At 43.2% G+C, this 13823-nt stretch overlaps 1 protein-coding gene across 2 annotated transcripts in view; it reads right to left on the reverse strand.

The window, feature by feature from the left end:
• SLC34A2 (solute carrier family 34 member 2) overlaps positions 1 to 13823 on the reverse strand; it is a 63489-nt gene that overhangs the window by 16525 nt on the left and 33141 nt on the right. For both annotated transcript variants that reach the window (XM_033948158.1, XM_033948154.1), the window contains 2 exons: positions 7234 to 7326; positions 3508 to 3589 (listed from right to left, as the gene is read on the reverse strand). In XM_033948158.1, the coding sequence (XP_033804049.1) occupies positions 3508 to 3589; positions 7234 to 7326 (175 nt within the window). The remainder of the gene's footprint in view (positions 1 to 3507; positions 3590 to 7233; positions 7327 to 13823) is intronic.

Consider the following 13823-nt stretch of genomic DNA (forward strand, 5'->3'; position numbering starts at 1 on the left):
TAGAGATGGGCGGGGTCTGGCCCACGACTTAGCCCGGTGTTCTTCAACCGCCGGTCCACGGACCGATGCCGGTCCATAGAATAATTCTTTTATTTCTGCCGGTCCATAGGTGTAAAAAGGTTGAAAAACACTGGGCTATATGAGTGAAGATGCAGTGCAGTAGGTACAATACACATGTCTGTAGGGAGAGTATAGGGCAGACTGGCTCTCCTCAAGATGATTCAAATCATTTCAGAGCTAGTCACTAAATTGCAGTATTGTGGGCTAACGTAAGTGCAGCTAACATTAATCTTACCATAGATTCATAAATAGGCCCCTTTCAATATAACAGGGCTGTGGCATTCAATGAAGTGTTAACCCATGCTAAAACAGAGCGACCTGAGTTAATGTTACCATGGGTTGCTTTAGTGAATAGTCCTGTTCATCAACCAGTTGACCTGCCAACCATAAGTCTTAAAGGGTTGAAATCAATGCCTAATATTCTGCATGAATTTTACTCCCATGCAAACTGTAAGTTACTTTTGTTACAGAGGGTTCTTCCTTATTACTTGGAGCATTTATTATATGCTAGTGGCAGCACAATAGTCCATGACATCATATAGCATAGGAAATCTTTCTGGCATCACAACCTGCTGCTGCCATTATATTTAAAAAAACAGATGGTTCCGGAAGGTGCAGATCTAAGTTAGTAATAGGCCATAAAGCCACACAGATAGACAATCTTTTGAAATTGTAAGGATGATGGTCCTTTGAACACTGCTCTGAGAATACATTTGTCCATGTGCTTTAAGCAACTGATAAAGGATAGAAGTTACTAACCAAACAAGTTTCAAGTTTAATAAAAATTTGTATACTGCCACACAAGAGGAATAAAGGTACCATAAAAATAAGGCTTGTTACAACTATTCAACCTGTGAAAGATGCTTGAGTTTGAGAAGGAAACTTGGAAAGTAAGGATGAGCAGTCAAAAAATGTTGATGCCATTTTTTTCAAGTTTTTTTTTTATTGCACCCATTTTTATTGCAAGGGCGGGGGGAGGACCTCCCCAGGTGCACGCTCTAGGGGGGTGCACAGCCGGCTGGGTCTGGAACCTCCTGCCCTACTATGCCACGGAACCTGCACCTCAGCTGGCTGCCAGTCCACCCCCACCGATGTACTTGTTCCGGAACATGGGGTAGCCATGGGGATGTGCAGCAAGGTCCCGCCTCTACTCCAGAACAAGTGATGTCATAGGGAATGGGCCAGCAGCTGCACCGAGATGCAGGAAGGTCCCACAATGGCTAGGCAAGAAAGATATGGTAGAGGCAGCGCAGTGCTTTGCTGAGATAAACAGGGAGATAGTAAGGCGTTCGTCGGCGGTGGGAGCCTGACTGCGGGCAATCTCGCCGATGTGGGCACCCGAATGTTTTCTCTTTCGTTTATTCCCGCCTTCTGGATCTAGGGCACATGCAGGTTTCGGGCATGTTCCGTCCGGGAGTGAGTACTGCAACGAAGGGCCGGATAAGGAGGATTTAATTTTTTTCACCCTGCATTTCTGAAGTTGTGTGGGTTTTTTTTTTTTAGTAATTCATCTAAGTCGTCTATTTTGATTATGGGGTTTTCTTGTGTACTGTTGAGAATTTTGTATTTGTTTTTTTATTGCTGTGGTTCTCGGCTTATAAGGCGTTTTTCCCTTTTATTATATGTATCTCTTCTCCATGGTTTTATACCCTTTTCTCTGTGTTCTTGGAGGCCCTCCTTAGGTTTTTTGTTTTCCCATTGAATGTATAAGGCTGATTAGACTAGGCAGAGTGCCGTGATATATTTAAAAATTAAAAACCTGTTTTTTATCAACCCTTTTCTTCCTGTTTATGGTTTGTCATTTTCAGTTCAGGGACTGGAAGTTTGTTTTGCAAAATAAACTTGTATTAAGGATTTTTTCTAAAAATCATGTTTTTCATACAGATGGGGGTAATCAAAAAATAATGGGTCCCGGGTGTCACATATGCTAGTTACGCCACTGATTGTACCTAGTTATTAACAGTTAACAGTCAGGGCCTGATTTTACATATAACACCCAAAAATTTGGCAAGGACTAGAATGGCACTTAACACAATTCTACAAGGTACACATTCCTTTTATAGAATCACGCTTAGTGCCTGTGTGCATCGCATATCTTAGGCGTACCCAATTAGGCCAGCTAAAACCAGGCCTACATGCCTAAGTTGTGCATGGATCGGGCATATTCTATAACAATGCACATACCTTTCAGGAACATCCACAATCTAACCACGAACAGCTCCTTGCCATACCTCCTTTTCAAATTCACACACTGCACTGGGGCACACTTTTTATAGAATTGCACTTTCCAAGTTGTACTTGTAACTTTTAATTAAAGCCAATTAGCATCAATTACAAGGTGTTAATTGCCAATTATGGGCACCGATTAGGCCAATTAATCGTGTTCTGTGGGCACATTTGCTACATACACCGATGTCGGTGCACAACCTTTGGCGCCATATACGGAATTTGGGGTCAGTGTGCAATGACAGAGAAGTTTGGGGAGAATTAGATTGCATTTTGGGTCATAGAGTGGCCTAGTGGTTAGGGCTGCAGCCTCGGCACCCTGAGGTTGCAGGTTCAAGCCCAGCACTGCTCCTTGTGACCCTGGGCAAGTCATTAACACTTCATTGCCCCAGGTACATTAGTCAGATTGTGAGTCCAACAGGACAGATAGGGAGAAATACTTGAGTACCTGAATGTAAACCACTTAGTCTATAAGTAATCCATAAATACTTTAATAAATTAATAAATGTACTGGTCCCAGGGTATCACTCGGCTCTGCCAATCTCGAAGGTCTGCTACATATGGGAGTTGCTATTAATGTGGGAGAGAAGGGAAGGGAGCAAGGAAAGCGGCAGTAGCGAATAAAGAGGGATAGATTTTGAGACTGAGGCATCCAATAGCTACTCAGGTTTTATCCTAATTTTAACCCCATTCCCCTCCTCTTCTCTAGCCTTTTCATTACAGCAATGAACCTCCTACTAATGGGCATGGATAGGGTTACTAGATTTTAGCATCTAAATTCTGGGCCTATAGACCCGCCCCCAGGCCTGCAATGCCCATGCCACGCCCCATCATCACCACTAGCCCCGTCCCCCTCAGCCTGCCCCTCCCAACACAATCTGCTTTTCAAAACCCGGACCAAGTGCCAGGTTTTGAAAAGCCATCCAGATGCAAGGACATGCCTTCTAAAAAGAGAACATATCCGGGTAAATCCAGACGTCCGGTAACCCTAGGCATGGAAAGCTGCTTCCTGCTATCAGTCTGTAAGGATGGATGAGACTCCTCCCCTATCATGGCCTTTTGAAGGACTTCCAGAACCTGTTGTTGGCCCAAGGAATAGGAGCAGGGAATTAAACCAAGCTGGCCCTCATGGCAATACATAGATGCTAAATACATATGGCAAACTAGTTCCACTAGAGGATCAAGTGAAAAACAGCTTATTATAGTGGCTAGGACACTTACATTGTACTTTATCTGTCACATTTTCTTCCTTCCAGCAGATGTCAGGAGCTGTACAGTTTGTAATGGTAACATTTGTCAGTGTCTGCAAGATAGGAAAAAAATCACAGTATTCACTGAACAACATTCTCCAATTAACTAAATGGGATTACAAAGATGGTTTTTTTTGCTGTAGATGAACATAAATATTATATGAAGCTGATCTGGCTGAGCAGGGGAAAATTAGGACTAATCACAGATTTTACTGGGGCTTAGAGCCCAATTAACCCAGCCAGGATTTAAATCCCTGGGTCTAGGTAGGGCGCTTGACTGTAACCATCTATGACTGTCTTTTAGTCCCTTCTTAGTCTATTTGGTTTGAGGTTTTGATTCCAATTATTTTAATATGCATAAAGAAAATGCACTGAATTTAAGTTATATGAATATATTCATTCATTTATTTGTAGTATTTATAGCCCATGGTGGTTTATATTCAGGTACCCTAGCATTTTCCCTATCTGTCTCAGCGAGCTCACAGTCTATCTAATGTACCTGGGATAGTGGAGGATTAAGTGACTTGCCCAGGGTCACAAGGAGCAGGGCAGAGTTTGAATCCACAACCTCAGGGTGCTGAGACCATAGCTCTAACCCTTTTATTTTTAGTGAATCGCTGCCTTCCTGCTTTGTATGTTGGTTTCCCTCATTTGCATGGGCGGATCGGATCAGGTGCAGATGGGATCGGGAGGCAGGTTAGTGAATCGGGTCGGGGTCGCAAACTGGTCGCAAACCAGTCAGGACACGATCGGTCAGCTTAGTGAATCTAGCCCTAAAGAGGTTAGGGCTCTTCAGCTTGGAAAAGAGACGGCTGAGGGGAGATATGATTAAGGTCTACCAAATCCTGAGTAGAGTAGAACGGGTACAAGTGGATCGATTTTTCACCCCATCAAAAATTACAAAGACAAGGAGACACTCAATGAAGTTACAGGGAAATACTTCTAAAACCAATAGGAGGAGATATTTTTTCACTCAAAGAATAGTTAAGCTCTGAAATGCATTGCCAGAGGTTGTGCTTAGAGCGGATAGCATAGCTGGTTTTAAGAAAGGTTTGGACAATTTCCTAGAGGAAAAGTTCATAGTCTGTTATTGAGACAGACATGGGGGAAGCCACTGCTTTCCCTGGATCAGTAGCATGGACTGTTGCTACTCTTTGGGTTTTTGTCAGGTACTAGTGACCTGGATTGGCCACCATGAGAACAGGCTACTGGGGGAGATGGACCATTGGTCTGACACAGTAAAGCTATTCTTATGTTCTAATTTCTTTCATGAAATTTTTTGAGGAGGCATTTTCACACTAGAATCTACATTTTAAAAAGAAAAGAAAAAAAAAACCCTCTTTACGCATTGCTGATGTGACCATACGTCCCGTTTTGAACGGGACCATCTCATTTTTAGATCACCTGTCCCATTGTCCCCATGCACAGCTTCAGGATGTCAAAATGTCCTGTTTTCAGAAAGAGCGTCCCGAAGCTGTGTGTGGGGACAACGGGACAGGTGATCGCGGAGCCTGGGATTTCTCCCTGCTCCCCCAATGCCGCACCAGATCAGGTGCATGCAGGTACTGACCAAGCCTTCCACTCCCCCCCCCCCCCCCCCGATGTCAATTCTGATGGAGAGGATGTTCCAGGCCAGCCAATCGCTGCCTGGCTGCCCCAGAACTTCCTCTCCAATGTCACAATTGATGTCAGGAAGGGGGGGGAGGAAGACTTGTGCAGTCAGTGCACGCACTTGGCCTGTTGCTGTGGTGGCGGTGGCTTGGAGAAATCGACTGTGGCGGTGGCGGCTTTGGGGAGCAGGGAGAGAGAAAGACAGAAGGAAAGGGGGGCAGGGAGAGAGAAAGAAAGAAAGAAAGAAAGAAAGAAAGAAAGAAAGAAAGAAAAAAAGAAATTAAAGAAAGAAAGGATGCACAGTCAGAAGGAAGTACAACCAGAGACTCATGAAATCACCAGACAACAAAGGTAGGAAAAATGATTTTATTTTCAATTTAGTGATCAAAATGTGTCAGTTTTGAGAATGTATATCTGCTGTTTATATTTTACACTATATTTAATGGGTTCCTGGGGGGGAGATCTGGGGGAGGGTCGGGGGGGGAGGGGTCCTGCCCCGTTTTGAGGAAAAAAATAAATGGTCACGTTAGGCTTTCCTGAAGATGGTGAAACTACAGACATTTGAGGAGTGGTGCTACCAGCTTCAACTAAGGAGGACTACGATATATCAATTGGGATATGCATTTGGGAAGGCGAGGTTCTCTCAGCATAGCTTAAAGAATCTCCACCTGGCAGCAGAGCCTACTACAATGTGCTTAAACACTTTACCTAACACTGAAGAGTTGATAATATTCAATATTCCTTTTCTTTTACTCAAGCAAGGCACTTTCAGTAAGAATGTACTCACATTTAGGGGGAGGAAATCATCAAGGGGTGCTAACGATTTAGCATGCGCTAAACGCTAAGACACCCATAGAAATATAACGGGCTCCTTAACATTTAGCTTGCACTAAATTGTTTAGCCCTCCTTGATTAATTCCCCCCTTAGATCATTTGTGCATCATAAATTAGGGCATGCAAAATTTATTAACCTAGAGATTAATTACTGGAAAGGAAAATAATTTATGCGTGAGATGAAAATGGCGCCTAATTTACAGAATTACCCCCATGAAATTTATTCAGAACTGAAGTAAATCCCATCCTGTGAATATATAGGACAGGGCTTCTTAAACTATGAGTTGTGACCTGGGCATGCCCTCCACAGAGATATCATCAGCCTGTGCCTTAAGGGTATTTGCAGACTTTCTTTGGCCCTGAGAAGGGTGTCGCAACCACAGAAAGTTTGTGATCTTTGCAAACAGATAACTTGCAATCAGTCAGCATATTTTCACATCTGATACAATTCTACAGAGCAGTGACTAACCCGGGCGCAGAGTCGGTGGGGGCCCCGCTCGCACCATACCTTCCACCCACCCCAAACCTCTGTATTATCGACCCTAGCGCGAGCAACTTCTGCCTGTTGCTCATGCCAGCCTGGGTCCCCTCTGAATCACTTCCGGGAAGGTGGGAGTGTGAAAGACTGAAAGGAAAAGAAAAAGAGAAGAGAAAGGAACTCAACTATAGAGCTCTACATTCTTGTTATGTGCTAGAAAAATAACACCTGGCATTGGGCTTTCATTGTGGAATTCTTCCTGTCAATTCCTACAGATTCACTTTTTTGGTATTCATGTCTTGGAAAACCAAAAATTCAAGACATACTAAAGGGGCGGGAACTGAGACCTTGCATGCAGTTAAAAGCTCCTAGGTACCCATAGCCCCAAAAAGCCTTTGAAAAACAGAAAATAAACTAAAAACCCTTCTTCGGTGAAACTCTCTCATCTACCTCAGGAGCTAGCTGCTATGCCAATTTGAAAGATTTCAGGAGCCATGGGGCAGGGAATGACGTCAGAGAGAAATCCAACACTGTTGCGAGGAGCATGCTGCCGAAGCCACTCGTGCTGGTGAAGATTTAGAGGTAAAGGGGGGAGGGAGTGTGTGGAATGGGGGGGGGGGCAGGAAGGAGTGAGGAGCATGGAAGGAGTGGGGGCACGGTGAGGAGGGCACGGGGAGCACAGGGGGTCACCACCTCTCCTTACTAGCTTTGCAAAGTCTACTATAGATACATTTTAGTTAAGAAAAGGAGAAAAAAAAAACAACCCATGCCTACCACTGTTTTGCCAGAGCACCAGGACTTTATTAGGCTCTTGTTTTCTGCTGCTTCATCTCCCAGCGCAATGTCAGATATTACATTTTTATCCAGCTAAGAAAAGCAAACAAGAAAGGGATTACCCAAGCTATAATTATGGCTTGTTTCCAAGATGATTTTTCCTCTCATTTATTCTAGACATGTGCCTGCATGACAGGAAATATGAAGAAATCTTTTTTGCATAAAATCACCTTGAATCAGTTTTGCTACGACTGCAGTTTCATAAAGAACACTAGTAAAAATATTGGGGAGTTACCGAGACACACTCTCCTGATTGTTTTCAACAATCCATTTAAGTCACTGATTGCATTCACAGAATGGTAAGCCAGAGTGAATCATGATGCTCCCATCTCCTTTCCCCTAGGATCAGATGGCACCTTCCCTCCCAGCAGATGATCTCCAGAATTACATCATAGCTTTAATAATTACAGTTGATAAGTTCTAAAACTGAGGACATTACACCATTTTAAGTGAGCACTTCCAAGAACCACTAATCTTTTACAATGCTGTAAAAAATAGTTGGATTATAAATTTGCGGCCCATGACTACATTTTATAATAAAATTCACAGTAATTACTCATTATTTGCCTTCCTTGGGTTACTGACACCCACACAGGGTTATAATATGGCATCTTAATGTGATTTACTAAATACTAAAAGATGGCTAAACTGGATGATGAGAGTCACCCCTGACTAGGCTAAGAATCAGGACAAATAAATCTCTAGATTAGGTGAAGACTGATTAATCATATTGACTGGCCAGCTACAAGTCCTAGCAGCTAAAGATAGACCTGCCTAAAAAGGGTAAAGGGTCAACTGGGAGCCGGGTCCAGCTGGCTAAATAATGCTGAACATTGGGCCCTAAATCTCCATAGCTACATAGGTACATCTACAGCTACATAGGTAAATCTGTATTTATTTATTTTAAAAATTTCTTTTCTGCTTAATGCCTAATTGGATTACAATAAAACAGACATAATCAACTACAGTGCTCCCCTGCAAATTCGCGGTCAGCAGTTTGCGGTCCTGGTCAGTCATGGTATTTTCTGACCGCGAATGACCGGGCAGGGGAGTCAGGAGAGGGCAGCTGGAGAGGCAGGAGAAGGCGGCCGGAGCGCCGGCGAGTGAAGGAAATCACTCGCTGTATGCTCCGACTGCTTCTTCCTGTACTAAAGTTGGGCCTTACCAATCAGGAACTGCGTGTCAAAGCAGCTCCGGCTGCCCTCTCCTTCCTCTCCAGCTGCCCTCTCCTGACTCCCCTGCCTAAAAACCGTATTCACGTTTTTTTTGAAATTCGCGGGGGTTCCTGGAACGGAACCCCCGTGAACTTTGGGGGAGTACTGTACATACAGACTCATAACAGAAGAAAAACATTATCTCTTCAACCTCTTCCTACAAACTTCATACTATATCAAGCAAGTTAAAATGCTTTCTTTTTAAAGATGCTTTTGACTGCTAGTTTTTTTTAGAGTCAGATCACACTTTTTAATTCCAGCTAGATTTTTTGTTTGCTTGTTTCCCTCCCTATTGTTTTATCCATACTCGTCTCATTTACTATCATATATTGTATTTCCTCCCCCACTTCCCTTTCGGTTCTGTTTATGTTTGGTGATTTGTCCATGTTATTAATGCTATCTCCCCAAATTTGGTGATGTATTATTTTTTTTTAGTTTTGTTCATTGTTTTGTATTAAGATTAAACGAGTCATCAAATTTTAAATAAAACTTGAAACTTGAAAAATATACTTAAAAGCAGTACCATTCTAATAAAAAAACTTGTACAAATAAATAAGTTTTCAATTGTTTATATAAAAGACCTCAGGTTTTTATACAATCTCAAATAACCTGGCAATCCATTCCACAAAGGTGGGCCTGCAACTGAAATAGCTGTTGCTTGCTTTCTCTTGTAATGTGTTTCAACAAGTGCCTCAATTGATAATCTCATTGCGACTATGACCTCAATGACCTTGAAGGCATATATCATCTCAAAGTCTGTGCAAGATACCAAGGTACCACCCCATAAATAACCTGAAGGACAATTGTCAGAATTTTGTATGCAGTCCTCGACTGAATTGGCAACCAATGCAGATGTTTCAGTACCGGTGTAATATGTTCATGCCGAGCTACTCCTTTGATCATTCTGGCTGCTGTATTTTGCACAACCTACAGTACCTTATTCACAATACTTTATTCACAATACCTGTCAACAACGAATTACAGAAATCCAATTTTGAAATTACCAGGCTCTGTACCACCATTCGAAAATCAGAGATTGACATCAAAGATTTTACTGTAGACCAGGAGTGTCCAATCTGCGGCCCAAGGGCTTCATGCGGCCCCGTGAAGTATTTTGTGCGGCCCCAGTCGAGGGCAATGCAATGTTTTCCTCTGCTGCCCCCGGGTGTTTACCATCTTGCCGGCTCCCTCCTCTGTCTTGCTACAGCATTTGTGCGGCCCAAGAAACATTTTTTTCGACCAATGCGACCCAGGGGAGCCAAAAGGTTGGACACCCCTACTGTAGAAAATATTTGCAATTAAAAAAAGGCTCCCTTAATAACCTGTAAAACCTGTGTCTGCATGATGAGCTTTGCATCCAAGTCCACTCCTAACATTCTCATATGTGATCAAATTGGAAATTTCACATCTTGGAGCTGTAATTCTCCTATGTTCAACAATTGTTTATCATTCCCATCTTCCACAAATTCAACACTAGTTTATTTTTGTGCATCCAAGTTGTTATCTTCTCCATGCACTTAGTCAATTTCCTCTTCACATACTCTACCCCCCTCCACAACACATTGATCTTATACCTGGACAATAAGTTACAAAACCTGCACACGATGCAGGAAGCAGAGGAACTTTTTCCGGAGATGCAAACCCCTTTGGATAGGGGAGCTCTTACAACCCAAGCTCAGATTCCATCTAGAGGCCTTCTACAACCTCGTTCTAAATGGCAATATGTTTCCATAGGAAAGGGCCGCCTTACTAGGCAGCTTTCTACAGCTCAACTTGCCTCCTTTCAGCAGCCAGGAAAGGGCTGAATACTCCGTTGTGGACAAATCATGGACTTTCTGACGTGTTATCCTAGTTCGATTTGGTCTTCATCCTTGATTGCAGCTTGTTAAGGTTGGGACTATGGGTTCCTTTTACAAAGGTGCGCTAGCGTTTTTAGCGCATGCACTAGATTAGCGCGCACTTGCCAAAAAACTACCATCTGCTCATGAGGAGGCGGTAGTGGGTAGGGCGCGCGGCATTTTAGCACGCACTATTCCACACGTTAAGGTCCTAACGTGCCTTCATAAAAGGAGCCCAATATCTGGATATGATGAGTTTTTTGAGACCAGCTACCCGGCACTCTGCTGCTGAATACAGGTGCTGACTGGGCCCTGTGGATGTTTCCACCCCTTAATTTTTTTTAATTTTTATTTTGCTATGCTTTATTTTTTGGCGGTTTTCTGCCCAAGATACACTGTTTTTTTTAATGGTGTGCATAACCATCTTGTTATTATATTGTGGGAACAGGGATGGTATGGGAGGGAGGGATATAGGGAAGGGAAAGGGAATTACTGTTACAGTATGTTGGTGGTGAAGCATAGCCAGCCCATCCCAGGTAGAGGCCCACATGCCCTTGGAGTGGTTCTCTTAGCTGGTACTTTTATCTCGGTCTAAAATTCACCATTTGCCTAAAAAGACATGCCTCTAGGGCCTGACATAACACGATATCCTGTTCTCCAAACTTATCATCACACATCATAGGAATATTAAAATCCCCTAATACACATAAATCTTCTAGATCAATAGGCAGATTCAGAATAAATTCTATAAACGAAGAATAGTAATTTACCATAGTACCTGGAGGGCTATAGACTAAGCACAGATTCAAATTCCGTCCTGCAACCATTAACATTTCCCCCAAAGTCCTTAATTTCAGCACACATTGTTTATAACTTCAGTCCCTCATGATAAAAAATCACACAACCCTCCTCCCCTCCGATAATTCCAACTGGTCCATTCCCATTTAAACCCCACAGGGCAACATTGTCGCACAATCACTGTATCTGATTTTAATAACCAGGACTCTGTCACACACAAAAAAATCATAATTTTCTTTCTTTATTTTTAGTATTTATATACTAAATGTATATAAATACTAAAAATAAATTCTAAAAATACTTGTAGCCTAAGTGGTTTACATTCAGGTACTCAAACATATTTCCCTATCTGTCCTTGTAGGCTCACACTCTACCTAATGTACCTGGGGCAATGGGGGATTAAGTGACTTGCCCAAGGTCACAAGGAGCGGTATTTGAACCCACAACCTCAGGGTGATAAGGCTGTAGGTCTAGCCACTGTGCCACACACTTCTAATACATCAGCTATAACAACTATCTTATTTCATACAGATCTTGCATTTATCAACCCAATCTTTAAAACACCTAATTCCCCCATATTTAACAAAGGAATCTGTTTCAGGTAAAGATCCCTTCTTCCCCACCTTCAATGTACCATAACGGTCTCCCCCAATCCGTACTTCTATAGCATTAATTTCCATCCCTCCCTCCTGCATCCACTGACCTTCACCCAGGTTCAGCTTAAGGGTTCTTATTCCAAAGTTCACCCAAAGGAGCACCCTAAGCAACTCCAGTTACCTAAGTAAATCAGAGTCAATCATTCACTTGGGGAAACAGGAATTCACAGAGTACAATAGCACATAAAGACCACAATAACTATCTGGTCTGCCCCTTTTCCCTACCTGCTTGATCTCTGCCTTCCCCTCCCTTCCCCTCTGCACTCTGTAATGATGGTATGTTTTATTTCCAACACTTCCATTGGAAGACTCTCCTATGCCTATATTACTCTTTCTGTAAAGAAACACTTTCTTATGTTCATCCTGAATCTTTCCTCTTCCAGTTTCACGTCATCTTCAATATGCCTTTTAGCATAAAAGGTTTTTGCCTCTTATGAATTCATCATATTTTATAGCTGTTAAATGTTTCTGTCATCTTTCTCTCTTCTTCATCATCAGTGCAAAAGTGTTGGGTGTCCTAGGTAAACCTTCAGCCTCACACCCTCCCCCAATTAATTTTCAGCCTCTAGCCCTTCCACCCCTCTGCCCCCCTCCCAAGATTTTGATAACTAAATTCAATAATCTTAATCTTCCCATAGCAATCCTATAAAAACCCCATAACTGGACATCCTAACAAAAGTCATTTACTAGGGTTGTTATTTAAAAATTGGCTACCCGTTGCTGCAGGTAAAAATAACTCTAATGGCTCTTTGAGTTGGTGTGGCTGTCAGGATCTGTTGCTGTGCTTTGATTCCAGCTGCTCTTCGTCGCCCCTCAGAAGCTGCTGCCCTAGGTGACTGCAAGTCTTGCCAGTCCTGCTTTTCTTATTCTTTTTCACGGCATGTATGCTTATGTTCTTAAGAGTCACCTACCATAATTATGATGTAGACTCCAGACCACTTTGGGAACTCTTACTTTGGTCTGCCTTTACACTGAAGTTTGCCTATATTATTCTGGCAACATGACCTACAGATATGGGCCTAATGCTACAGGAGAGTTCTCGCCAATGATTTGTAACATCACTCTTTTGTATAGTACAGGGGTCTGCAACCTTTAAGACATAAAGAGCCACTTGGACCCGTTTTCAAAAAGAAAAAAAACTTGGAGCCGCAAAACCATTATAAAACAAATCTAACACTGCATATATTGTTTCTTATCTTAATGCTATATACAGGATCACTAAATTGAAAATAAAATCATTTTTCCTACCTTTGCTGTTTGGTGATTTCATGAGTCTCTGGTTGCACTTTCTTCTTCTGACTGTGCATCCAATCTTTCTTCCTTTCTTTCAGCCTCCTGTATGTTTCCTCTCCTCCAGACCTCATTCTCTCCCCCAACTTTTTCTTTCTGTCTCTGTCTGCCCCCTTTCTTTCTTTCTCCGTGCCCTCCCCCAAGCCACTCGGTTTGCTGCCACCGCCATCGGGGAATAGCCCCCAAGCCACCGCCATCCCAAGCTTTCCCTGCAGAAGCGTCGCGCTGACCAGCATTCTGCTCCCTGACGTCAATTCTGATGTAGGAGAGGAAGTTCCGGGCCAACAAGGCATTTCTCCTCATTCCATCCAGCCTGAGCCCCATCTCTCCTTGATCCAGCATTTCCCTTCTGTGTTTGTCAGAATTACCATTCCACCTATTTTCCAGCATCACCCTTCTTTGTGTCCATCTCACTATATCTTCCTTTCTTTCAGCCTCCTGTATGTTTCCTCTCCTCCAGACCTCATTCTCTCCCCCAACTTTTTCTTTCTGTCTCCCTGTTCCCCCTGGCCCACGGGACTCCCACGGGGACACCCCCTGGCCCACGGGACTCCCACGGGGATGAAAACAGCCTACCTAAATTCTGGCGATGCAGGCATGCAGCTTACAAGTCCGGTCGCGGCGGGAAATAGCCATGCTGAGCAGTGAGCTCAGCACGTACACAGATGAAAGCCTTGCTTGCTGATTGGTCCGGCGGCACGGTGGGGCCGCCGGACCAATCAGCAAGCAATGCT

This window comes from Geotrypetes seraphini, chromosome 1 (assembly GCF_902459505.1).
Source record: "Geotrypetes seraphini chromosome 1, aGeoSer1.1, whole genome shotgun sequence".
Lineage (NCBI taxonomy): Eukaryota > Metazoa > Chordata > Amphibia > Gymnophiona > Dermophiidae > Geotrypetes > Geotrypetes seraphini.